Source organism: Chiloscyllium plagiosum, unplaced genomic scaffold (assembly GCF_037043375.1).
Source record: "Chiloscyllium plagiosum isolate Xiang-an unplaced genomic scaffold, Cpla_swu_hap1 HiC_scaffold_1, whole genome shotgun sequence".
Taxonomy (NCBI): Eukaryota; Metazoa; Chordata; class Chondrichthyes; order Orectolobiformes; family Hemiscylliidae; genus Chiloscyllium; species Chiloscyllium plagiosum.
In genome coordinates, this window is record NW_028270139.1 from 6,065,574 (window position 1) to 6,090,796 (window position 25,223).

General features: G+C 41.7%; 1 protein-coding gene across 1 annotated transcript in view; it reads left to right on the forward strand.

Moving 5' to 3' along the window:
* Positions 1–25,011, forward strand: part of LOC122555119 (uncharacterized) — a 75,993-nt gene extending 50,982 nt beyond the window's left edge. The window contains exon 4 of the mRNA XM_087992563.1: positions 24,767–25,011. Coding sequence (XP_087848689.1) covers positions 24,767–24,981 — 215 coding nt within the window. The 3' untranslated portion in view covers positions 24,982–25,011. The remainder of the gene's footprint in view (positions 1–24,766) is intronic.
* The last annotated feature ends 212 nt before the right edge of the window (positions 25,012–25,223 follow it).

The window sequence follows — 25,223 nt, forward strand, 5'->3', positions numbered from 1 at the left end:
CAATGGTCTACTGTAAACCCATCCACAACCATCTGTTGTATGTAGCACTCACATTGTGGTGAAGTGTATTTGTTTAGCTTATAAACAATATTAATGGAATTATCTAAGGAGCAGGTTTAACAAGATGGCAAAAGTTTTGGAATTAAAATTAGTAGCTGGATGAAGGTACAATATGCTATAAACTCAAGATGTTGCACTGTGGAGTGGTTTAACTAAACCTTCTTGAGCCATGTCTTTCCAGCTGAGTTACTAATTAAAGTTATGCTTCTTTTGGAAAGCATTGAGTTATGGTCTGATATCTTCCTGCAGGCATGGTAAGAAACAGATTTTTTGAACTGGGGAGAGAAAATAACTTATGCTGTTTCTTTAGCGGATCCATGGGAAAACTCGCTCTTAATTTTAGGGCAGTGCAGATTTACAGCGCAAAGGGAAGCCATTTCGCATCTTTTCTAAGTGGTGTGCAAAAACAAAGCAAAGCATTCCATGGTCCAATCTTCAACATTTTTCTTAACCTCTCTTGCAATGCAGTAATAAATGAGAAGGCCAACTCAAATTCACAAAGCAAACACATCACATTTCACGTACACACAGAGATTTTGTTGCTGTTTCTTCGATGAATTCTGAAAAGAGTGTGGCCAATGCGTTGTATTAATATGCAAACGAAGTTCTTTCACACAACTGGCAGAACTTAAGCAAAAATAAATATTTTACTCAAATTCTAATTGGAGCAAACAGTGCCCTTCGTACCTATAGTAATTTAGACCTGCTTGCTGTGGTATTTCTAATTACCTATATTCATTTGAAAAAATGGCATTACTATGTTAGGCATTGATGTCATTAAATTAAATTGCTTATCATTATTGCTGCTATGTTTAAAGATTGGTTTTCATAGGTACAGCAGAGTGCTGAGGAGAGTATTTATTCAGAGCAAATAATTAAGGCAATTCATGACATTTATCAATATTGTGCAACATTACAGAAGGAGGGGGGGAGGGGGGTGCATAGACCATTGTCTAAGTTTTAATTACCAATGTGTTTTCAGCAGGAAATCATAAGTTAAATTCCTACCTCCAGCAACAGAATGACTCTCCGTCTGCATTTAAATTACACTGATTGGCTTCACACTGAGAACAGATGTGGAACTGGCTCCAAGTATTGGAGCCACTGGGGAGCCACTTCTTATCTAAGGTTGACAGGTATGTGGTGATGCAATGTCATGCCTTTAAAGCCATGACATCCATATTCTTACCAAAATGCTTGTGTCGAAGGCAATCACCCGAACGACTCTTCTCTATCGTTCCGAAACTTGCATTCTGTATCAACACCACTTGAAGACCCTCGAGTAGTCCCATGGATGCTGTTAGAAGCTGCTTCTCTGCATCACCTGGGAGAACAGGTATGCTAACATCAGTTTCCTTGAAGGAGCTTATAATACCGGCATCAGGCCATGATCATCTGAACCTGACTCTTTTGGGCTGGCCACAATATTAGTATAGGCTGAGTTCCAACTACCAAGGCCAGTCAACTCAAGACCAATGAACAACTCTACCTTCACAAAACACCTGCCTAATGTGTGATCAGGTGTGCCATTCTAGGATTGGGCTTATCAGCAACAGAAGGACCCACAGAATGTATGACCCATGACATGGAATTTCCCAGGTGGACTATCATACTCCCCCACCTCACCCCAGTTCCAAACTTCCAGTTTGGATTGGCTGGCTGTGACTAGCGGCATACCACAAGGGTCAGTACTTGTGTCTCAGCTAGTTTCAATTTATGTCGATGAATTTGATGAGTAGACTGGGTATAATATATGCTGAAAATGTGATGCTGGAAAAGCGCAGCAGGTCAACATTTTCAGCTCTGATCTCCAGCATCTGCAGTCCTCACTTTCTCCTGGGTATAATATATCCAAATTTGATGGTGTGAAGCTAGATGGGAAAATAATCTGTGAAGAGGTTGGAAGGAGGCTACAAAAGCTTTTAGACTTGTGAAGTGATTTGGCAAGAAAGTGACAGGTGGAATATAATGTACTGAATTATGAAGCTATCCAATTTGGTTATAAATAATAAAAATGAAGTATTGTCTTTAAATGGTAATGAGACTGGACTGTATTCCTGAATGTCCTTGTACATGAACTATCAAGATAGCATGCAGGTGCTGCAGGAATTGGAAAGGCAAATAATGTGGTAAACTGTTATTATTGAAAGATTGGAATATGAAAATAAGAAAATCTTGTTCCACTTATTTAGGGGCATGTTGACAACTCACGTGCAGTACAGTGTTCCTGACATAAGGAAAAGTATACCTGTTTTAGAATGAATGCAGTGTGAGTGTGATGGGATGATTGTCCAATCATGAAAGATTGACAAGCTATATCTTTTGGAGTTCAAAACAATGAGTGGTTGGGTGAGAAAATTGGCAAAGTATGGCAAAAATGAAAAATCAGATTCCTGACATTGTGAACAAATTTCTCACTAATGAAAATGTAGTGACTACCTTATTTCTAAACACATTTGTGCCTCATTTCTATGCAGCTCCACATTTTCCTTTCCTTCCCTGAGAAACTAGATAGCAACAGTTCCTGATGTGAAAATCAGGACAGTTAGCTGACATCAGAGCTCATCGCTTGCTTTTCCAGATCTTCATTGATCTTCACTGTCACCACCATTTCTCTGCATGCTCCATGGACATTGTCCTCTTCCTCCAACCAAGATGACATTACCAAACCACCAGCCTCATCACATCATCATGGCTGTATTCAGGTACATCAGTCCTCACAAAACAAATGGTGTGTTAGTCCATGGTCAGTTTGGGGGTTTTGGCATTTATGAGGGCTCATCAGGAACCAATTGTGCACTCTTGGGGAAAATGGGATGCTCAAGACTAGGGTTGCGGTTTGTTTGGTTGGGTCACTGATTGAATGATGAAGGTGAATGGAAGAAATTCAAGATAGAAGGGTAAGATCTCTGAAAGATGAGGGAAGGCTGGGGAGCTGTGGAATAGGAGGGAGGTTTACAATCTCACACTCTTTATAATCTCACTAGCCTCAACATGCAACTATTAATTCTGTAATGCCACCTTTATGCCAGCAGATTGAATTCTGTTGAAAAGCTATTCTTTTGGTGACCATAAACATTCTCAGTTATGGCCTCAAGCAGCCCTTAACGGTTGCATTAATTGGCCCCCTGTCATGTCAGATTCACAAACCCACGCAGACGTATGCTGAGTGACTTTTCATACATGATACGGGGACCCAACACTTCAAAGGTGTTTACTTACTGAAGAAGGCAAAAGATCTTATATCTTTCAAAACAGCTCAGACCAATAGGGATGGCTGCTGGTGGAAGAGGGCTACCAACTCCAAATGTAGCTGATGGCATCTTTATAAAATCTCAGACTGATGCAGAATGGCAATACACTGCTGTCCACATTTCCACCAGGGCTACAGTGGACGAGATCACTGCCTGCCTTAATACAGGTTTTAATGCCATGACTATCCAGTTGTGCCTTGCAGTATAACCCAGAAGCCAGACTGTGCTCTTCATAACTGGAGCTGACAAAGGGGTAATATTGTGGGTGTAGAAAAATGGGATATCAGGAGAATTCTTTGTGGATCAGGATGATGACCAGGATATTGACCTGGAGGGACTTCAAGAGACCATGATAGTGCTCTGCACGATTGAACTCAAAAGGTCTGACACAATCTCACTGAGACCCATTTACAGGAGGAATAAGCTGGGTTAGAACTTCCTTTCATTGCTGTAGGGTCTAACAAAAAGTAACTCAATTAGCCTCTTGTCAGTCCACAGTACATGTGGAACTGTTTATTTCTGTTCTCCTTGAACTTTTCTATTTACAGGTATAAATAAATATTATCGATGCATGTATGTGTGCTATCTTCAGCTGATCCCACCTTAATGTATCTACACTTTACAACTCCTTATCATTTAGAAACAGCAGTAGTCAGTGAGACAGGGCAGTAATAAGGCATGACGCTGAGATTAAGTGATTTTTAAGGCTTTAGTTGGCACATAATATCTGTGCATTGCAACCTCTCATGATAAGCAGCAGTTTGAGAGAAATCATGAGGCATCTCTGATTCACAATTCCATCATCATTTAGCCTCAGTGTTTTAGAATTCATGGTGATCGGTAAATTGTGTTGAAGTACTTGAGCATCCTGTAGGACAGTGTTGAGTCAGAGAGAGATAACACTTTGAGCAACTTGTTTAACAGGCCTCTGAACTATGAGCGAGAGTGGAGATTGTATACCTCCTTACTTTGAATAGAAGTATGCTCCCTCATAAAGTTAGGATGTAGTGTTACTTGCAGAGTTGTGTTGATACCGTTCTCTTGCCCAAAGGGTGGGTTTTACTGTAGATAATCTGTGCAAAGCTTCTGTATTATCCACAATGGAATGCAGTGTTTTGGATGCAGTCATCTACATGATGGCTCAAGGATCTGTGACATCTAATACTATCTGCAATCAAGGAGTTGGTTGCTTGTGAGAGATGAGAAATGTTTGTTTATTACAACTTATTTAATTCCTGGGATGTCTGAAGACATTACCATTACATCAAGTACATGCGACTTTACAAGATCTGACATCTGCAAAGACACCAGAGCAAACGATTCAAGATTGTCAATGAATATACATTGACAGAAGTGCAGGATTTGTTATTGTGAAATGTCATGAATCCCACCAATGTGCCCTCAGCTTTTTCTCAAACCTTTCCCTCCCACCATATCTTGCAGTCCTGACGTCCAGAGCTTGGTGGAAGCAGCCAGCTCTGTAGTTGACCTTGTTGGCCTGGGGAACTGTTCTGGATGTCTCTGCAGATATTTGGGCCTAAAGAGCCAAAGCCTCCTGTTTTCCTGCCAAGGTGCAGGCCCATTCCTCTGAACTTGAATTTAGACCATCAGCACGGTGGCTCAGTGGTTAGCACTGCTGCCTCACAGCATCAGAGACCTGGGTTCAATTCCAGCCCTGGGCGACTGTCTGTGTGGTGTTTGCACATTCTCCCCTTGTCTGCTTGGGTTTCCTCCGGGTGCTCTGGTTTCCCCCCATAATCCAAAGATGTGCAGGGCAGTTGAATTGGCCATGCTAAATTGCCCGTAGTGTTAGGTGCATTAGTCAGAGAGGAAATGGGTCTGGGTGGGTTGCTCTTCGGAGGGTCTGTGTGGACTGGTTGGGCCGAAGGGCCTGTTTCCACACTGTAGGGAATCTAAAAAAATACTGGAGCAGATTGGGTCTGCTGCACCTTTCATGGCTAGTCTGATCATTCTCAACTCCACTTGATGACCTTACTGATTGGAAGTCTGTCTGTCTCAGCCTTGAATATTGGATTAGTCTCGGTGACCCTCTGTGGTAAACAATTTCACAGATTCACTATCCTCTAAGAGAAAACAAATTCCTCCTCATCTCTGTCTTAAATGGGCAACTCTTTACTCTGACAGTGTCCTTTTGTCCTAGATTCTCCCACAAGGGGAAGTAATCTTTCTGCATCTGCCTTTTCAAGCTCCTTAAGAATTGTTTATGTTTCAATAAGGTCTCTTCTCATTCTCCAAAACTCCAAGGAGTACAAGCCCTATCTACTCAATCTCTGCTCATTAGAAAATCCCTCCATGCCCAGGATCATCCAAGTGAACCTTCCCTGGACTGCCTCCAATGCCACTATATTTTTCCTTAGATAAGGGGACCAAAACAGGAGACAATATTCTAGATTTGAAATTCCCTATTTTTATACTTCATTCCATTTGAAACCAAGGCCGACAGTTCATTTGCCTAGCCTATTAGCTGTTGGGTCTTGCATGCTGTTTCTTTTAGTGGTTTATGCACAAGGACCTCCAAATCTCCCTGTGCGGCAACTTTCTGCAGTCTTGCCCTTTTTTACGTAATATTAAACTATTCTATTCTTCCTGCCAACGGGAAAACCTCACATTTTATCAGATTATATTCTAGATTGCTTTTCAACTCACTATATCCCTATGTAGATATTTTGTATTACCCTCACTACTTCCCATCTTTTGTGATCTCTGCAAAGGTGATGATAGTCAATTAACTTTGTGCATCCAATGAATATAAGGCTAGAGGGTTAAGTATTTCTGAAAGGAAATTTGTTCAAATAATTTCTGAATGGCAATTGTAAAGTTCTTAATTAGAATAAGACTAATATTTTGAATGAGTGTGTGTTTTGAATTGAAAAAAAAAGTTAGTAATCTTTTCCTCTGCTCCCCATGGATGGTTCCATTGATGTTATGATGTAATATCCATGTCTGATATTTTTCAATCACATTTTGTACTTGTTGAAGAAAGAAATGCACTTCTGTTTTTTATATTCACCCACCAGATGTGGTGTAAGCATAAAACAGCTGCAGTAGGTACTTGGGCCATTCTCATTGACTGTCAGGAGACAAGGTGCTCACACAGCTGTGCAGTGCACTGTTGGATTATTCACACCTTCTATTCCCACCTCCCTGAGCTCAGGTTCCTGGGGGATGGTGTGGCCATTGACAATGCCATAGACCTTGCAAAGCTCCAGTAAGAGTTTGCTTGCAAAGATGTGCCCCTGATTATTTTGAATCTGACATTGTGCACCAGAATGGACAAACTAATCGTGCACTACCACTCTGACTGTAGTTGAGACCTTTTGGTCATGATTTGAGTGGCCTGGGTGAACTTGGTGAAGAGTTTGAGAAACTGCTAAATCCAATTACTGCAGTGTCGATGATAGTAAAAAGCCATTGCAAAGAACTTGAGCGATCTTTTGGTGACCAGGGATCCATGCTGCGATAAAGTTTGACCAAAGCACACCTCTCACAATATCAGCACACAACCTGAACCAAATATTCCACTCTCTGGTCAGGGCAGTCAACTTTTCCACTGCTTGGCACCCTGTTTGATCACAAACTGCCTACTAACACTTGATACTTGAAGGATGAGTTGCTTCACTTCTCTCTCCTTGTCATGAATCAGCTGATGGAGGACTCCATCCTTCACCTCCCTGACCACCTTCCAGCACCTCAGCGGTTTCTGTGCTGGTTTGACCTCTCTGATCACTTGGCATTGGATTGATGGATGTTAGACCTCTTAGTAATGGTGCAATTTGCTGATGTTTGTATCAAACAGTTAATACCCCCTGACAACCTCCTTTGTTACAGTTGATAAACGTGGAACCACACCTCTCTTAAAATCTCTCAAACCTGTTTTAGATGTCCATCAGTGACACTGTGCTGAACCATAGTCCAAATGTCATAGGGACTTAGGGTTGGAATGCTATATTTAGGTATTTAGGGGCAGGTATTTAGGTATGGCATAAGCTATGGACCCCTGTAGCCAGGCAGGTGTGGGTTCACTGCTATGGGCAGCTTTGTGACTAAGGGCAGATGTATTTCCATTCCTTTTGCCTGACTTGTGCAAGATCTGAAATCAAATCTGTTTGTGTTCAACAGCCTGTTTCATGTCTGTTGCTCCCAGTTTGGCAGATATTTGGAAGTTTTGTTGTCAGTAAGTACCTCAAACTATACACTCATTTTGATTTCTCTGAACTTTTGGAAAATTGCCCAACTCAAACCTAGCAGCTCAAGTTCCATTCTGGAGTAATTCTCCATAATGCTCTCATTTAGCTTGTGGCATAGCTAGAAGTAGCATTAATTTTAAACCTGAGATCGTTTTGTTTATGTTAACCATGGACCTATTTGCATTGATGGAATTGGGATAAAGATGCTCCATGCTCTCACTGAATGCTGGCAAACAAACTTAAGTTTTTGTATTCTGATATTCAGTCAAAACAACTTGTTAGAGTTGCTGATAATGAGGTTCAGGATTTTACTTCACTCTATGTTACTTTTTCGATACTTTACACTAACAGAGTTGGTGAGCAGAAATGGACAAAGCAGCCCACTTGACTGACACCTGATCCACCACCTTCAACATGCACTCCCTCCACCACTGGCTGCACCAGTGTATATCAGCTACAGGACTCAGCAACTCTCCAAGGTTTCTTAGACAACACCTTCCTAACCAGTGGCCCCTGCCACCTCGAGGAACAGGGGATACCTGGGTACCAGCCTGCAAGTTCTCCTCAATCATCCTGACTTAAAATGATATAGCCTTTAACTCAGTATTGCTGGGTCAAAATCCTGGAACTCTCTTCTGATAGCACTGTGATTGTATCTACACCATCTAGACTGCAGCAGTTCAAGATGGCAACTCCCTAACACCTTCTCCAGGCTGTTTGGAATCTAAAATCATTGCTAGGCTAGTGAGTGACACCAACACAGAGTCATAGAGATGTACAGCATGGATATAGATCCTTCAGTCCAACCCGTCCATGCTGACCAGATAGTCCAACCTAATCTAGTCCCACCTGCCAGCACCCGGCCCATATCCCTCCAAACCCTTCCTATTCATATACCCATCCAGATGCCTTTTAAATGTTGTAATTGTACCAGCCCCCACCACTTCCTCTGGCAGCTCATTCCATACACATACCATCCACTGCGAGAAAATGTTGCCCCTTAGGTCCCTTTTATATCTTTCCCCTCTCACCCTGAACCTATGCCTTCTAGTTCTGGACTCCCCCAACCTAGGGAAAAGACTTTGTCTATTTATCCTATCCATGCCCCTCTATAAGGTCAGTCATCGACACTCCAGAGAAAACAGCCCCAGCCTATTCAGCCTCTCGCTATAGCTCAAACCCTTCAACCCTGGCAACATCCTTGTCAATCTTTTCTGAACCCTTTCAAGTTTCACAACATCCTTCTGATAGGAAGGAGACCAGAATTGCATGCAATATTCCAAAAGTGGCCTAACCAATGTCCTGTACAGTCGCAACATGACCTCCCAACTCCTGTACTCAATACTCTGACCAATAAAGGAAAGTATACCAAATGCCTTCTAGCCTATCTACCTGCGACTCTACTTTCAAGGAACTGTGAACCTGCACTCTAAGGTCTCTTTGTCCAGCAACACTCCCCAGGACCTTACCATTAAGTGTTTAAGTCCTGCTCTAAGTTGCTTTTCCAAAATGGAACATTGCATTTGCCGCTCCTCAGCTCAATGGCCCATCTGAGCAAGATCCTGTTGTAATCTGAGGCAACCTTCTTCGCTGTACACTACACTTCCAATTTTGTTGTCATCTGCAAATTTACTAATTATACCTCCTACTAACTATACCTCATATCCAAGTCATTTAAATAAATGATGAAAAATAGTGGACCGAGCACCGATCCTTGTGGCACTCCACTGGTCACAGTCCTCCAGTCTGGAAAACAACTCTCTACCACCACCCTCTGTCTTCTACCTTTGAGCCAATTCTGTATCCAAATGGCTAGTTCTCCCTGTATTCCATGAGATCCACCCTTGCTAACTAGTGTCCCATGGGGAACCTTGTCGAAGGCCTTACTGAAGTCCACATAGATCATGTCCACCTATAAATCATGTTCACCGCTCTGCCCTCATCAATCCTCATGACTTGGTGTCACATCAGCAACTACATTTGAGCTTGTGAATACCTTCTGACTACTTTGCCAGCTTGCCTCAGATGAGTTTGGTAGCCATCTTGTTGAGTTTAGGGCTCAGAGGGTTCTGGGAGAGGTTTGCAGCCCCCGCAGCCTGACCTGATGGAGGCGTTTGGGTCTCTGGCGGTAGGAGATGGTGTGGCAGGGAACGTCTCAAATGTCTCGAGATGACAATCTTGGGTGGCCTTCTGTCGCTCCTCTGTCAGCGACGGAATGAAGAACCAAGTGCATATCCCGCAGGTACTAATTTCTGCTTGGAGGAGAAAGTGAGGTCTGCAGATGCTGGAGATCAAAGTTGAAACTTTATTGCTGGAACAGCACAGCAGGTCAGGCAGCATCCAGGGAACAGGAGATTCGACGTTTCGGGCACAGGCCCTTCTTCAGGAATGACCTGAAGAAGGGCCTGTGCCCGAAACGTCGAATCTCCTGTTCCCTGGATGCTGCCTGACCTGCTGTGCTGTTCCAGCAATAAAGTTTCAACTAATTTCTGCTTCACCTGGCCAACCAGAATGTGTCCCTACACACATTACCTACCATTGGGGAATGTCTCTGCGCTGGTTGTTGATGATGTAGAATGCCTTGATAGTGCTTCCTGCGAGGATCCTGTGTGGTTCTCCTCCTGTTTCTATGGTGATGGGAGAGATGGATCTGGAGGCTGGATCTCATCCTTCAGTGATCCGGTATTGTGAGTGGAGTATTGTGAGAGACAGCAGAGAAAAGCATAAAGATTTGCTAGAGCCATGAGGTTCATTCTTACTTAAGATTTTACTTTGATTTTAGTGCTTCATGTGGAGTCGGAAGTAACTGTTTGGAGAATTTTGAACTTGGTTGCAGATATCAAAACCCCATTTCTGCACACGCCTGCTCCCCTTGCTTCCTGACAGCCTCGTCTTCAAATGTGAGCACTTGATTTCTGTGTGTTCTCTCTGCAAGGCGAGAGACATTAAGAGACATAATCCAATAAATTGGGATTGTTCCTGCATGATGCTTGCAAGAAACACGTGGTAAGGGAAAGTTATGATTGAGAGTTTTGTGAATGAGAGGTGGTTGTATGTGATGAAAGAGCTGGAGCTGATGAAAGGTATGTGTCCGAGTTCCCAGTGGGGTGCTTACCCTGGTACTTCGTCTTCCCCCAGGACCAGCAATGAAGGTCACAGCACCAGATATTCCATCATGGTCCAAGGTTGCTGCCTGGAAGAAAGTGTCCTCTTTACTCTGTCCCTGTAAGTGCCACCATCTTGTCTCTGATACATCACATTCACTCTGTGTTGATTACAGTTCCCACCTCCCAGAAAGACCCATACTCTACTGCTGTCACTGTTACCCATAACATCTTTGCTCACTCGCTGTCACTCACCCTGAACCCATGGTACCATGAATCGCACGTGAACCCTGCGCTGCCGACTCACGTGTTTGCGTTACGACATGAACTCAGACAGCCAAATCAAAATTAGCCTGACCATCCCTGTATTTGCAACACAGAAAAATTAAAATATTTGATGACTCTCAAAATTGTCTCAGTGGTTCAAAACCAGACTTATTGAATAACCGGAACCAGACCCCAAGTTTATAGCATAAACAAAACAATAACAATTACTAACACAGTGACTTTAGCAGAGCAAAGTTAAACAACAAGGGAATTAATTAATATCTATGATTTAAACTGAATCTTCTTTGATTCTGGCTCCCATTTTCACAAAAAAAGATACAGTTAGGGGATAAATAAAAAAGAAATGTGATATAACTGTTTTGTTCACTTAAACAGTTTCCATGATCCATTATATTACAGGCACTTGTGAATGGGTCTTGCTTGGTTTCTGAAGACACCACACAATTCAAACAGCTTCCAGTACGCTCTGAGAAACATTCACATAATACTGAGATTCTATACTCCGAACTTCCAATAAATTGATAATGGGATTATAACCAGAGAGCAATCGGATCTCCTTCCTGCAGCTTTGGCAGCCACAATTCTGCTGACAAGAACCCAGTACTATTTCAGTTCAAACCTTGCTTTCTCTTTTGGTTGATTACCAGCACCTTGTGAGGCCCCAGTAAACATTCAAACATCTGCCATTGTTTATGATTAGATTAGATTCCCTACAGTATGGAAACAGGCCCTTCGGCCCAACAAGTCCACACCCAACCCCCTGAAGAGTAACCCACCCAGACCCATTCCCCTTATTTACCCCTAACTAGTGCACCTATCACTACGGGCAATTTAGCGTGGCCAATTCACCTGACCTGCACATCTTTGGACTGTGGGAGGAAACTGGAGCACCCGGAGGAAACCCACGCAGACACGGGGAGAATGTGCAAACTCCACACAGACGGTCGCCCGAGGTTGGAATTGAACCCGGGTCCCTGGCGCTGTGAGGCAGCAGTGCGTACCACTGAGCCACCAATGGATCTCCAGACTTGAAATGTCTACAGTGTTCTTTAAACAATAATTGACCTGAAATTAGCTTCCAGACCTGGCCTTATGAACAAATATTAGTTTGTTTGTTGTCCTGTTTTCTTTTAAAAGAAGCTGCTGCTCACAGCTCGAAGGTTACCATCAGCTCTCGGTTCATAGCTCCAAACCAAAAATGATTCAAAAAAGAAAAAAAATGAAGCTCTCAACATTTGCAACACCTAGACACTTGCATGGAAAATAAGAGCTGTGCCATGCATTTTCATCTCCCATCTTTCTCTCTCTCTCTCTCTCTCTCTCTCTCTCTCATTCGAGGTGAATGGCACCCATTGGGTAGAAAAACTCAAGATGGGTGGTGGGCTACTCGAATTTGGCCCCTCACATCTTGTGAGGAGAAGATCCTGACTCTGACCACCTGAGCAGCTGACTGACCTTGTGCAAAGTGCTAGATTGATATTCCAGGCTGCCCTTGACTTACAGAGCCAGGACCCCCTGAGTGAAAGCTATCCTCGCTGACTTAATTGAGTCTCCTTACAATCGTGATAAATATCCTGCCTATGTATTTGTGCTAAATGGGGAGGCAAGGCAGCAGTTATATAGGGCCAAAACCACAAAGGCATGGCATGTGAGGGTCAGAGTGAATGATAACAACCTGATGCATTCCATGACTCTGTCCTTGAACACGCGGTGTCCTTGCTGCAGTATTTTTAATGAGAGTTGCTAGGGTAACACTAAGTCAGCACTGAAGTACAGAAGCATACTGTGAGTGAATTGGGGATCTACCATGAAGATTCTTTGAGGCTGGCACATATCTGATAGTAATGTCTATGGATGTGGGGTATATGTGGTCGGTGCCCATGGAGCATTGCCTGAGGTGTTGGTGTTTGGTGTCAAACATGGAGATCCTTCAGAGCAAACAGCAAGCTCAAGACATCTGGCACCTGGTCTGACTTCCACATTAAGATTTCTTGATGTTTAGTTTATATGGTGTGTTTGACATGACAGGGAGCTGGTCATTAATGAGGTGAGTTAGGCCATTAACAAGGTGTTTATCAAATTCTAATCCCACTTAATTTGGCTGCTGAGTGAGAAGATCACTGCAGCAAGGACACTATGTTAAGGATAAGGAGAATCCAAAGGGTTTTTACAAATACATTAAGGACAAAAGGGTAACTAGGGAGCGAATAGGGCTCCTCAAAGATCAGCAAGGCAGCCTTTGTGTGGAGCTGCAAGAGATGGGGAAGATACTAAACAAGTATTTTGCATCAGTGTTTACTGTGGAAAAGGACATGGAAGAAACAAAATGTAGGGAAATAGATGGTGACATTTTGAAAAATGTCCATGTTACAGAGGAGGAAGTGCTGGATGTCTTGAAACGCATTAAGGTGGATAAATTCCCAGGACCTGATCAGGTGTACCCTAGAACTCTGTGGGAAGCTAGAGAAGTGATTGCTGGGCCCCTTGCTGAGATATTTGTATCATCGATAGTCACAGGTGAGGTGCCAGAAGACTGGAGGTTGGCTAATGTGGTGCCGTTATTTAAGAAGGATGGTAAGGGCAAGCCAGGGAACTATAGACCAGTGAGCCTGACGTCAGTGGTGGGCAATTTGTTGGAGTGAATCCTGAGGGACAGGATTTACACGTATTTCGGAAGGCAAGGACTGATTAGGGATAGTCAACATGGCTTTGTGTGTGGGAAATCATGTCTCACAAACTTGATTGAGTTTTTTGAAGAAGTAACAAAGAGGATTGATGACGGCAGAGCTATGGACATGATCTATAAGGCGTTCGACAAGGTTCCCCATGGGAGATGGTTGGTAAGGTTAGAACTCACGGAATACAGGGAGAACTAGCCATTTGGATACAGAATTGGCTCAAAGGTAGAAGACAGGGGGTAGTGGTGGACAGTTGCCTTTCAGACTGGAGGACTGTGACCAGTGGAGTGCCACAAAGAATGCTGCTGGGTTCATTACTTTTCATCATTTACACAAATGTGTTGGATATGAACATAGGAGGTATAGTTAGTAAGTTTGCAGATGACACCAAAATTGGAGGTGTAGTGGACAGCGAAGAAGGTTACTTCAGATTACAACAGGATCTTGACCAGATGGGCCAATGGGCTGAGGAGTGGCAGATGGAGTTTAATTTAGATAAATGTGAGGTGCTGTGTTTTGGGAAAGCAAATCTTAGCAGGACTTATACACTTAATGGTAAGTTCCTAGGGAATGTTGCTGAACAAAGAGACCTTGGAGTGCAGGTTCATAGCTCCTTGAAAGTAGAGTCACAGGTGGATGGGATAATGAAGAAGGTGTTTGGTATGCTTTGGGAGTTGGGAGGTCATGTTGCGGCTGTACAGGACATTGGTTAAGCCACTTTTGGAATATTGCATACAATTCTGGTCTCCTTCCTATTGGAAAGATGTTGTGAAACTTGAAAGGGTTCAGAAAAAATTTACAAGGATGTTGCCAGGGTTGGAGGATTTGAGCTATATGGGGAGGCTGAACAGGCTGGGGCTGTTTTCCCTGGAGTGTCAGAGGCTGACGGATGACCTTATAGAGGTTTATAAAATTATGAGGGGCATGGATAGGATAAATAGACAAGGTCTTTTCCCTGGGGTCGGGGAGTCCAGATCTAGAGGGCATAGGATTAGGGTGAGAGGGGAAAGATATAAAAGTGACCTAAGGGCAAACCTTTTCATGAAGAGGATAGTGTGTGTTTGGAATGAGCTGCCAGAGGAATTGGTCAAGGTTGGTACAATTACAACATTTAAGAGGCATCTGGATGAGTATATGAATAGGAAGGGTTTAAAGGGATGTGGGACAAGTGCTGGCAAATGGAACTAGATTGGGTTGGGATATCTGGTAGGCATGGACGAGTTTCCGTCCTGTACATCTCTATGACTCTATGTGTTCAAGGACAGACTCATGGAGTCGATCAGGTTGTATGTCCAGGCCTCGCATGTCATGCCGTTGTGATTTTGCCACCTGACTTAACACCAACCGAACCCCAGGGGTTCCTCAGTGTGCTTTGGACAGCCTGTGGGACCGCCTGTCACACTGTGCCTGTTTGGTACTGCTGGGACTACAGAGTTTCCTGCCTGCTGACTGACATTTCATTGCGTTGGGAAACCATCAAGATTTTGGGAATGCAAATTCCCTCACCAGTCAGACTGTTTCGGTGAAAAGGCAGGAACCTTGCAAAATTTAGCCTGGATTCTGTGTTGCTAGTTTGTTTAAAGGTTGAGCCCCTGAGAACTTGGGACTTGAGCTCTTCAGTTTAGGGAAACCACTGATACCATTTCTGGTGTAATATTAAAACAATGCAGGATGTTACTTGTAAAGTGGGGATTAAAAAGCTGTACTTTTGACTCACTGCCTTTAACAAAGAGGAAAAGGTAATTTTAAGCATGCGTTTAAAACACAAATGTATTGGAAAAGCTTCAAGGTGATTATATGTGTCAGCTTGAAGTGAAGCAGTAAGTGATAAACTTGCATCAGTTCAACAATTATATTCTTACTCAGCCTGAACCTCATCCCATGAAGTTTCAGAATAATATTAGCCACTTCAAATCAGACAAATGTTCAGTATGATTACAGATTATTAAATAGCTGTCACTCATCTTATTAGTACCAGTAACTCATGAAAACACCAAGCAATAAATTTGATTTTAGGCACTTAATACCCACAAGTTCCTTACCTTAGATTATGTAGCAATGTTACTGTAGCGGCTTAATTTGAAACGCTACATGACTAATGGTTGCTGGGGTAGTATGTAGCTTGAAGCACTTTGCAAAGTCAGAACACAGTTGACATTGAAAAGCTACAAAATCTTCCAGTTACTGTGCATTCCACATAAAGACGGATCTAGAGCCTCCTGGCGAACTGTTTGCAAAAACAAAACAGAATTGTGCCCATTTTAATTATGGACAGTTCAGTAGTTGACACAGAAGACCATAATTGTAGTAATTAATGTGACCATTCAACTTCTTTCTTCATTCATGGGGTATGGGCAACACCAGCAAGGTCAGCATTTATTGTCCAACCCTAATTACCCTCGAGGTTATGATAAGCCACCTTCTTCAACTATTGCAGTTTGTGTACGTGTCCTGCTATTTGGCAGGGAGTATCAGCAATTTTACTGAGCGGTGAAGAAGAAAAGGTGATTTATTCCCACATTGGGATGTAATGAAACTTCAAGGAGAACTTGCAGATGGTACATATGAACATGCAGTTTTGGAATGGGATAGGTCATGTAGCCTGTCAAGCCAGCTCTGTCATTTAATAAGAATTTGGCTGATCTGATTGTAACCTTAATTCTATATTCTCGTCTGCTTCTGATAACTTTCTGTTTGCCTCCCCCCCCCCCCCCCCCACCCTCCCCCCCCCCACCCCGTTTGGAAATAATCTATCCGCCTCTGTGTTAAAATATTTGAAATCTCTGCCTCCACCCCCTTTTGAGCAAAAGAGTTCCAAAGAAGCTCAATCCTCTGAAATAAAAAAAGCCTCCTCCCTGTCTTAAATCTAGTGACCCCTATGATGACCTTTAGTTTTACATTCTCTCACAAGAAGAAATATCCTTTCCAGCTCCATGTTTATCTCGGGAATGTGACTTGAAAGAAGTTCTGGGATTTGCATGTTAATAAATCGAAACCTGCATCCCCATTCTAAGTGATTGAAGACTTAATAGCAATCTAAGTTTGTTTAATACATCACATCAGTTGTCTGACACTTTGATCTTTTACTATAAATTCTGTGTCCTACGAGCCTGCCCCACTAGTAACCTGATGAAGGAGCAGTGCTCCAATAGCGTGTACTTCCAAATAAACCTGTTGGATTATGACCTGGTGTTGTGAGATTTTTAACATTGATGGGAAGGTTATTGGTGAGTATATATTGCTTAAAAGCACTATTAATGACACCCTCCATTATTTTGATAATATAAAGTAGATTGATGGCCATATTGGAGAATGGACTGTGACTGGACGTACGTGGGATGGTTTTCCATCGTGCCAAGCGGATGCCAGTATTGTTACAGTACAGTCAGTTCTTCCATCATGCAATGGTGGTGTTCTTATGCAGCCCTGCATTATAGAAAGATCACACTTTAGAAACAGGCACCCAGGTTGATTCCAGCCTCAGGCAAATGTGTGGTGTTTGCACATTCTCCCTGTGTCTGTGTGGGTTCCCTCCGGGTGCTCCAGTTTTCTCCCACAGTCCAAAGATGTGCAGTTTAGGTAAACTGGCCATGCTAGATTGCCCATATTGTTCAGGGATGGATGGGCAAGGTGTATTAGTCAGTGGAAATGTAGAGTAATAGGGGTAAGGGAATGGGTCTCGGTGAGATATTCTTCGGAGGTTCATTGTGGACTTATTGGGCCAAATGGCCTGTTTCCACACTGTAGGGATTCCATGATTCTATGAATTTGGGTTGATGAAACACACATTATAACAGAACGGCCTGTCGTAGAACAGCCTGCCAAGGGCATGGTAGTTCTAGAGCTGGAGAGTTCAGCACCATCCTGTACCAGGGGCCTTAGCATTTCCTAATCCACTATACTTGTCCATTTCTTGATATTATAAATGAATCAAATTGTCTGAATATTGGCATCTGTGCTGTGGGATTCTGAAGAGGAATGTTGAAATGGATAATTTTCTTAGCCTTTCTGCTAAGATTGTTGCAAATACATCAGCCTTGTCTTTTGCAATGATGGGTTACTTCATCATCATTAAGAATTTGGTTGCTCGTGGAGTCTCTTACTCCTGTTAGTTGAATAGTCCACAACCTCTCATGACTGGATATGAGAAGACGTTGAAAAATGTGGTGCTGGAAAAACACAGTAGGCCAGGCAGCATCCGAGGAGCAGGAGTATCGACGTTTCGGGCATAAGCCCTTCTTCAGAAGGGCTTATGCCCGAAACGTTGATTCTCCTGCCTTCCTGAAGAAGGGCTTATGCCTGAAACATCGATTCTCCTGTTTCTCAGATGCTGCCTGGTCTGCTGTGCTTTTCCAGCACCACATTTTTCAACTCTGGTCTCCAGCATCTGCAGTCCTCACTTTCTCCTGGATATGAAAAGACTCCAGAACTTTGAACTGATATGTTGGTTGTGGGTTCAATAATGTTTGAGATTTGAACTTCCAGTTATTAGCTGAAAGAATGATCTGACAAGATATCATGTTTCAACATTGTATTAAATGGCTCATAAAACATTATTGATGTAAAGCCATTTTCTTTTTGAAGGCAGCTTGTACTAACTGCAGAAAGTGACATTCCATTTATTTATTTATTACTCATCACACTGTCCATCGAACAATGGAATCTTTTGGAATTTCAATGTTTAGCAAATACAGTCCCAATAGCAAATAATGCACAGTTACACCCAGCCTCCATTGGGTTAATGTAATCCCATTTTTCCAAGTTTTGCCAACTTCACCTACCTGACCATGTCCAGGCACTTTGCTGAGTTTGCAGTGAATTTCTTAAATTCTCTACCAGCAATAGAGCTGTTGTCTCCTGTCCCACTAGTTGTGCTGGAGGTTGTGGCACAGCGGTATACAGTCTTGGACTCTGGCTCTAGGTCCAAGGCATAGAGACCCCTGGAAGTCCTCAACATTGATTCTGCACCCCCACGAACTCTCATGTCAAGTATGGGAAAGAAAACTTCTTGCCCTTTACCATCTCCTGGCATTATTTTTAGCTCACAGATCATTTTGGACATCATTTGGAAGAATGATTGCAGATTATTAAGAGCCCAGATTGTGATTTTTCTTTGTAATCTTGCAGTAGCCAACTTTAGGAGTGACTTTGTAGCATCATAACTGACCAACTCCTGAAGGAAATATTTGCCAGACTGTGCCTGCAGCAGCTGCTTACAGAATCAATGCAAGTAAAAAAATCTGTTTGACATTATACTCACCAAATTAGTTGTCCCAGATGTGTCCATCATGATAATATTGGTAGAAATGACCACTACATAGTCCTTCCAACATGGTGCATGGCAGTACCACTGTCCTAAGTGGGATAGATTCAAAACTGATGTAAAAAACTCAGGAATCCATTACACACTATTGGCCAATGACAGAAGAATTATATTCCTTCTCAGTCTGTAACCGTACAGCTAAGGGTATCCTTTATTCTACCATGACCGTCCCCTAGTTTAATGGGGAACGTTGAAGAGCATGTAAGGAGCAGCACTTGGTGTACCAATTTCCAGCACAGGACTTCTGCTTCAGAACTGAAGTTCTAGCGAGAAGGTTGGAGGTCAGGCATGGACTGTTGTTCTGAAGTGCAGCAGTTGTCAAGAGGGCAGACTTATCACTATTTCACTGAATTCTGGATCTGCGTCACACTAACTTGCAGAATTGCTAGTCTAATGAAAGCTATCAGATTCTAAGATCCCTGATGGATATCAGAATGCTTTGTGACCACAAATTACCATCATTAAGAAAGCACAAGACGGGCTGTTTTCTAGTCTGTCAACTTTGGACACCAGACCACCAAATGCTGCTCCCACAAAGATAACAGCATTTACCTGTTATTGCTGTACAAAGCATTGGATGATTCACACATTGGTACCTGCTACATAGAAAATGATTTCTTGTTGTCACAAATGAGTGATATTAACATAAGACAAGTATCAATTGCTATAATTCCTCAGAAGGGAAATCAAGCATTCACTTTCAGTGATGCTTGAACATTATTCAACCACCTTGAGCCAAAAACAAACCTTCTCGTTTCCATTTACTAATTGGTTATGACACTGAAAGACACATACTTGAACATGCAGGAGGAAGTCAGCCACTCTCAAGGGATCTTTCTGAGCAGTGTACTGATTATATTGCAGCCATCCTGTTGATCTCAGCATGGACGCACACGTATTGTATGGTGGTCTTGCCAGCTGAAGGTACTAAGCTTCAGTATAATACCTTCAGTTGTGGGAATACCTAGTTATGATGCTGAACCTAAATAATTATTTTCATTAATTATATTCACAATCACTCCAATTCTGCATTATTTTTAAACATAATAAAATTAGTGTGTGTATATCTATCCATCCACAGAAGTGTTGGCCACAGTCAAATGAAACATTGGCCTTATGTCAATATCCCTCTTCACCATTGTTAATGTTATAGTATTTGCTATATCCACACTCTCAGAAACTAACCAAAATTGGGTGGAAGTTTGGGAAAATCAATGCCTTTGAACATTAGAGGAGTCGTGACACTATCATTTCTGTGAGATTTTAATTCGGAAACTGGTAATGCAGATACCAGTTGTTTGAAAAGAAAATGTTCCATTCTGTAATATTAAGTTATCACACCATGAGAAATTAAAAGAGAAAGGAAAAGTGCTTTAAAAAAATAGGTTTCTGGTACTCACGTGATTTTGGCAAAGAATGATATGTTGGTTCCAAACCCCCTAATCTGAGGCAAGTTTGCAAAATAACATCAGTTCCAGGCTGCAAAGAAGCATTGAAAATAAATTAAGTCTGAAACAGCACTCAAGCACAATGTCAAAATTTCTGTGTATGCACAAGATACCTATGCCCATTTTGATTGAAGTTTACGCTAATGATATTTTTTAAATGGGTACCAATGCAAGGTATTGACAGATGTTCATTGTTTGCTTGTCTAACATAAAGTGACAAACCCACATCAGAAAGCTCTGTTGCATCACAGACGTATATGCATTGCATGCATGTGATGTCGTAAGTTGTGAATGAGGAAGATCATTCAGCCCATTTCGTCTCCTGGTAGTCCTTTAACTTGCCCCAGTGTCAGCATTCAATTGTTGCCTAAAGGATCCTGGGGTTTTCACCTCCCACTAACTTTCCTGGTCTTTCTGTAATTTGCCCACCTTTTATCAGTCTGTATTCTTACCATCTTGTCCTATTCTCGCAACTTAACATCAAATAAATGTTAAGTTATATGATATGTTTTCCTCTCTATCTCTGCCTATATATATAGTTAAAAAAAAAAATCATTTCCCTGCTATCCAGGTTGGAAAACCCAAAGGAATAGCTATAATATAAGTCCTAACAGGAAATTTATATGTTTTAATTGGCCAACTGGTTTACTACCAGCCAAGTAAAATCTCGCAGGACCTAAAGGGTGAAGTGAATGTAAAAGTAAATAGAGGGCAAGACCCCCTTGGCTTGCTTTAAATCTAGTAACTATCCATCAGGAAGTGAAGTTTCTGTTTAGTGCTCAATTGGGAAACTGTGCACAAAATGTATTTCCTAAAATGTGCTAGTTCTGCCACAGTTCAGGTTCCCATTAGAATTCACTTGCCAAATCTGAAATATGAAATCTTCCTATGAGCTCGCCAGATTATGGAAAATGGTTTTCTTTTACTTACTCATATAAGTATGAATTTAAGAGTAGCAAATTGCAGTTTTATTAACACAACTGAAAATGGGTTTATCAGCAAAAATAAGTTTTTTTTTAATACCAGCGTTCAATCCTCCATCTGGGTACAACCTGATTTAAAATCACTGAAAGTTACTATAAAAACATTGGAAGCTGTTCAGCTCATGGAGAATCCTTTGCTATTTAATGTGATCTCAACGTATTCTACACTTTAGTGCCTTTTACCCAAAGTATTCCCATGACCCTTTATGCTGTTGGTAATAAGAAATCTTACTTTCAAACAGTCTCTGCTGTGTGGAAACAGGTCATTCATACCAACAAGACCCTCCCACCCAGATCCATTCCTCCTACCCTGTAACTGTACATTTCCCATAGCTAATGCACCTAACTTGCACACTCCTGAACACTATGGGCTTTTCAGCCTGGCCGATCCACCTTACGTGCACATCTTTGGACTGTGGGAGGAAACGAGAGCACCTAGTGGAAACCTATGCAGATGTGGGGAGAATTTGCAAACTCCACACAGACAGTTGCTTGAGGGTGGATCAAACCCAGATCCCTGGGCATATGAGACAGTAGTGCTAACCACTCAGCCACCGTGCCACCCCAATCTCTGCAATCTCTACTTTAAGAAAATTCAAAGACCGAGTTTCCATAGCTCTCTGGGATAGGGGAGTTTAAAATTCACAACCCGCTCAGTAAAAAATATTCTCTTAAATAGCACCCCTCATTTTTAAATTGTTCTCCCCGGTTCTAGACTCCCTTACCATGAATAACATCTTACCTCATCCACTCTGTCAATCCCTTTAAAAAGTTTCAAAACTGTAGAGAATACAGGCTAGTTTGCCAAATATCTCTTTACAGGATTGTCCCGCCATTCTGGGAACAAGTCTGATAACCTTTTGTTGCACTTTCTCAATAGCAATAATGTTCTTCCTGAGATAAAGAGACCCAAACTGCACAAAGTACTCCATGTGCAGTCGAACCAAACTTCTACACAATTCTCACAAAGCTTCATTCCCCCTGCATTCAAAACTTGGTTAGTTAAAGACAGATAATAGGTTCAAGGTAATACTTTTATTGGTATACATCAGTATTAGTATACATCTGCTGCATTTTTATAGTTACGTTATATTTCATAGTTATATTATAAATCATCTCTTTTAAACTAAAGTAAAACAATGCTCTGAAATGAGGGATGGTTTGAGGTTGTACTGAACTCTTCCTGGTTACAAGCCCATGTGAACTCATTGCCATTGGTATTGGGAGCCCACATCCTATGAAAATATGATGTCGGGTTTAACATCTGGACAGAAAAGCAAAGGCAGCTGTTATTGCATGTAATGAATTTACAAGCTCTCCAAGACAGTCATACTGAAAATAGATACTGCTTTGCCTGGCACAAGAAAAAGACCGCTTTCAAATTAATCACCAAATGAGTCCTGATGAGGCCTGAATCACATTTGAAGGAACAAAGTTTGTTGCAGAGAGTTGAAAACCAGAGAATAATGAAAGAATACTTTGTTAATGATAGTCGATTCAATTATGCTCTAAAAGTTGAGTGAACCCAAAACAGCAGGGGAAAATCGTGCAGAAAATACAACACAAGTGGTTTTGGCTGCAACACATGTTTAAATGTTCCCAAACTTTTATGCTGATACAACCCGTTTTGGCTGGATTATACTGATATTCAACTGTAAGCCAAAAAGAAAGCTCTAACAACCCAAACCTTCCAGTTGCATGTCACAAGCTTATTTTGGTGCATATGGTGTAAAGTATTGTTCAAGTTATAGGGTAAGCATATTGTTCTTTGTTCAGTGAAATATTTCATAGTGGCCTAGCATTTGCAAGTAGCTAGTCAATGAATAGTCCTCCTTAAAGATACTGTTGTCCATTTAAATTCTGAGGACCTTCCACTGGAAGCTGCTGAAAAGTGTGAAGTTAGAAATGGCGTGGGCCCTTAATGGGATATCTTAATCAGATTGATGAAATGAACAGCACAGAATTTGAACTAAGAACATAAGTTACAAACGTGATTTAAATTTTAAATCAGATGCAGATGCAAGTAAAGAAAGGGAAAGGAAGGTTGGTATAAGAGCAAGAGGAAAATATAATGGAAAGAAATATACTAAAATGTATTTTTGAAATAGTAAGAATTAAACATGGAAGGAATGAGACTCTATGTCAGTAATAATTAAGCTTTAATGCTAAAGAAACTGTTGGCAGCATGTAAACTTTGTCGCCAAGTTGTTAAAAAAGATTAAATGACCAAGCCAAATTTAGTTTCACATAGATCTTGCAAGTTCAGGAGTTTCATACCATTCAAAGAACATGATTGATGACAGTGACAGTGAGTTGCCTCTTTTTTTTGCAAAACTAAGGTGGAGCAACATATCCTGAACAATATCTTGAAGATTTTGCATTTGACTGACACATCTGTACTCACCAGACGTTTCTGTGCAATTACACGTGAATATTGTGCCTGGTTATCCTCACTGTTATTTTGTCAGGAAAATCGGGACAATCAGTTCATGATTGTCAATCTCATTGTCAGCTAGGAACACACCCAAATAATCATACCAAGGTGGTGAAGTGTTTGTTTTTTTTGATATGTTGAGTGGTCTGGAGATGAATGATCTGCATGACCTTCCCGGAAAAAAAAAGCTGAATCTCTTTTAGGTTTTCGTGTAGAATGTTTCATAGTAAGTTTCCCTCCTTTTTCTGTAGTGCATTCTTTCTCTTTTGTTTTATTCTGCCTCTGCTTAACCTACTGGTTTTGAAGCCAAGTTGCTTAGCATCTCGTGAGTGATTAGTTTTTGAGTATTCTTTATGAGGAAATGTGACTGCCTTTACTTGATGTTACCATTGTTAATGATACTCAGATTGAAAGCTGCATATTTCCCCATGCCACTGAGTGTTAAATCCTACCATTCACCTCTGGCCTGGTATGTTATCACACAACAAAACCAGAAGCACACAATTGAAGGTGTAGTGTCAGCCATATTCCCCCAGTTGAATTGAATTTTGTCCATAACTAAAACACAGGTATAAAATAGATTTGATTCCCTACAGTGTGGAAACAGGACCCTCAGCCCAACAAGTCCACAATGACCCTCTGAAGAGTAACCCACCCAGACCCATTTCCCTCTGACTAATACACCTCACACTATGGACAATTTAGCTTGGCCAATTCAACTGGCCTGCACATCTTTGGACTGTGGGAGGCAACCAGACACCCGGACGAAACCCTCACAGACAGTCGCCCGAGGCTGGAATAAAACCTGGGTCTCTGGCGCTGTGAGGCAGCAGTGCTAACTACTGAGCCACCATGTTGCCCCAAATATAATGGCAATGTTTTTGATATTGAAAATGTAAGCAATACAAAGGCTTAGGAGATGCACAATAACTGATGTGTTTTGTCTTGTAATATAATTTAATTGACATTGTCTTTTTTTTCTGTAGGAAGAAACGTTTATCATGATTGGAGAGGCCTTGTCACTCAAGAATCCTCTGGAACTTACTCTGTTGCAGTGGTGAGTCATTCTTCCCAGAGAGCGTGGTCAGCAAAGAAGGTTTTGAAAGCTAAAAGGAAGAAGAAGTCAGCACCACAGAGCAATGTCCAAAAAGCTCTGGACTGCATCTTACACCAAAAGGATACCATTGGCCAGAGGGTATGAGAAAGCTGCTCCTATGTTTGCCATACTTTTATTAAAGTTGATATACTGTTATCTTGGACTGTTTTGCTTCAGAAAGCATAAGAACATGAGAGAATCACTTGATTTTTTCAATACAAGTTTGAGCAGAAATTACTTTCGTTATATTTACAGATGAAGATTTGTACGATATCTCCTCTGTTCATCTTTTGTTTTACTATAATGAAAGTTCCAATAGTAATTTCCATCCTCCAAAGGATTAAATA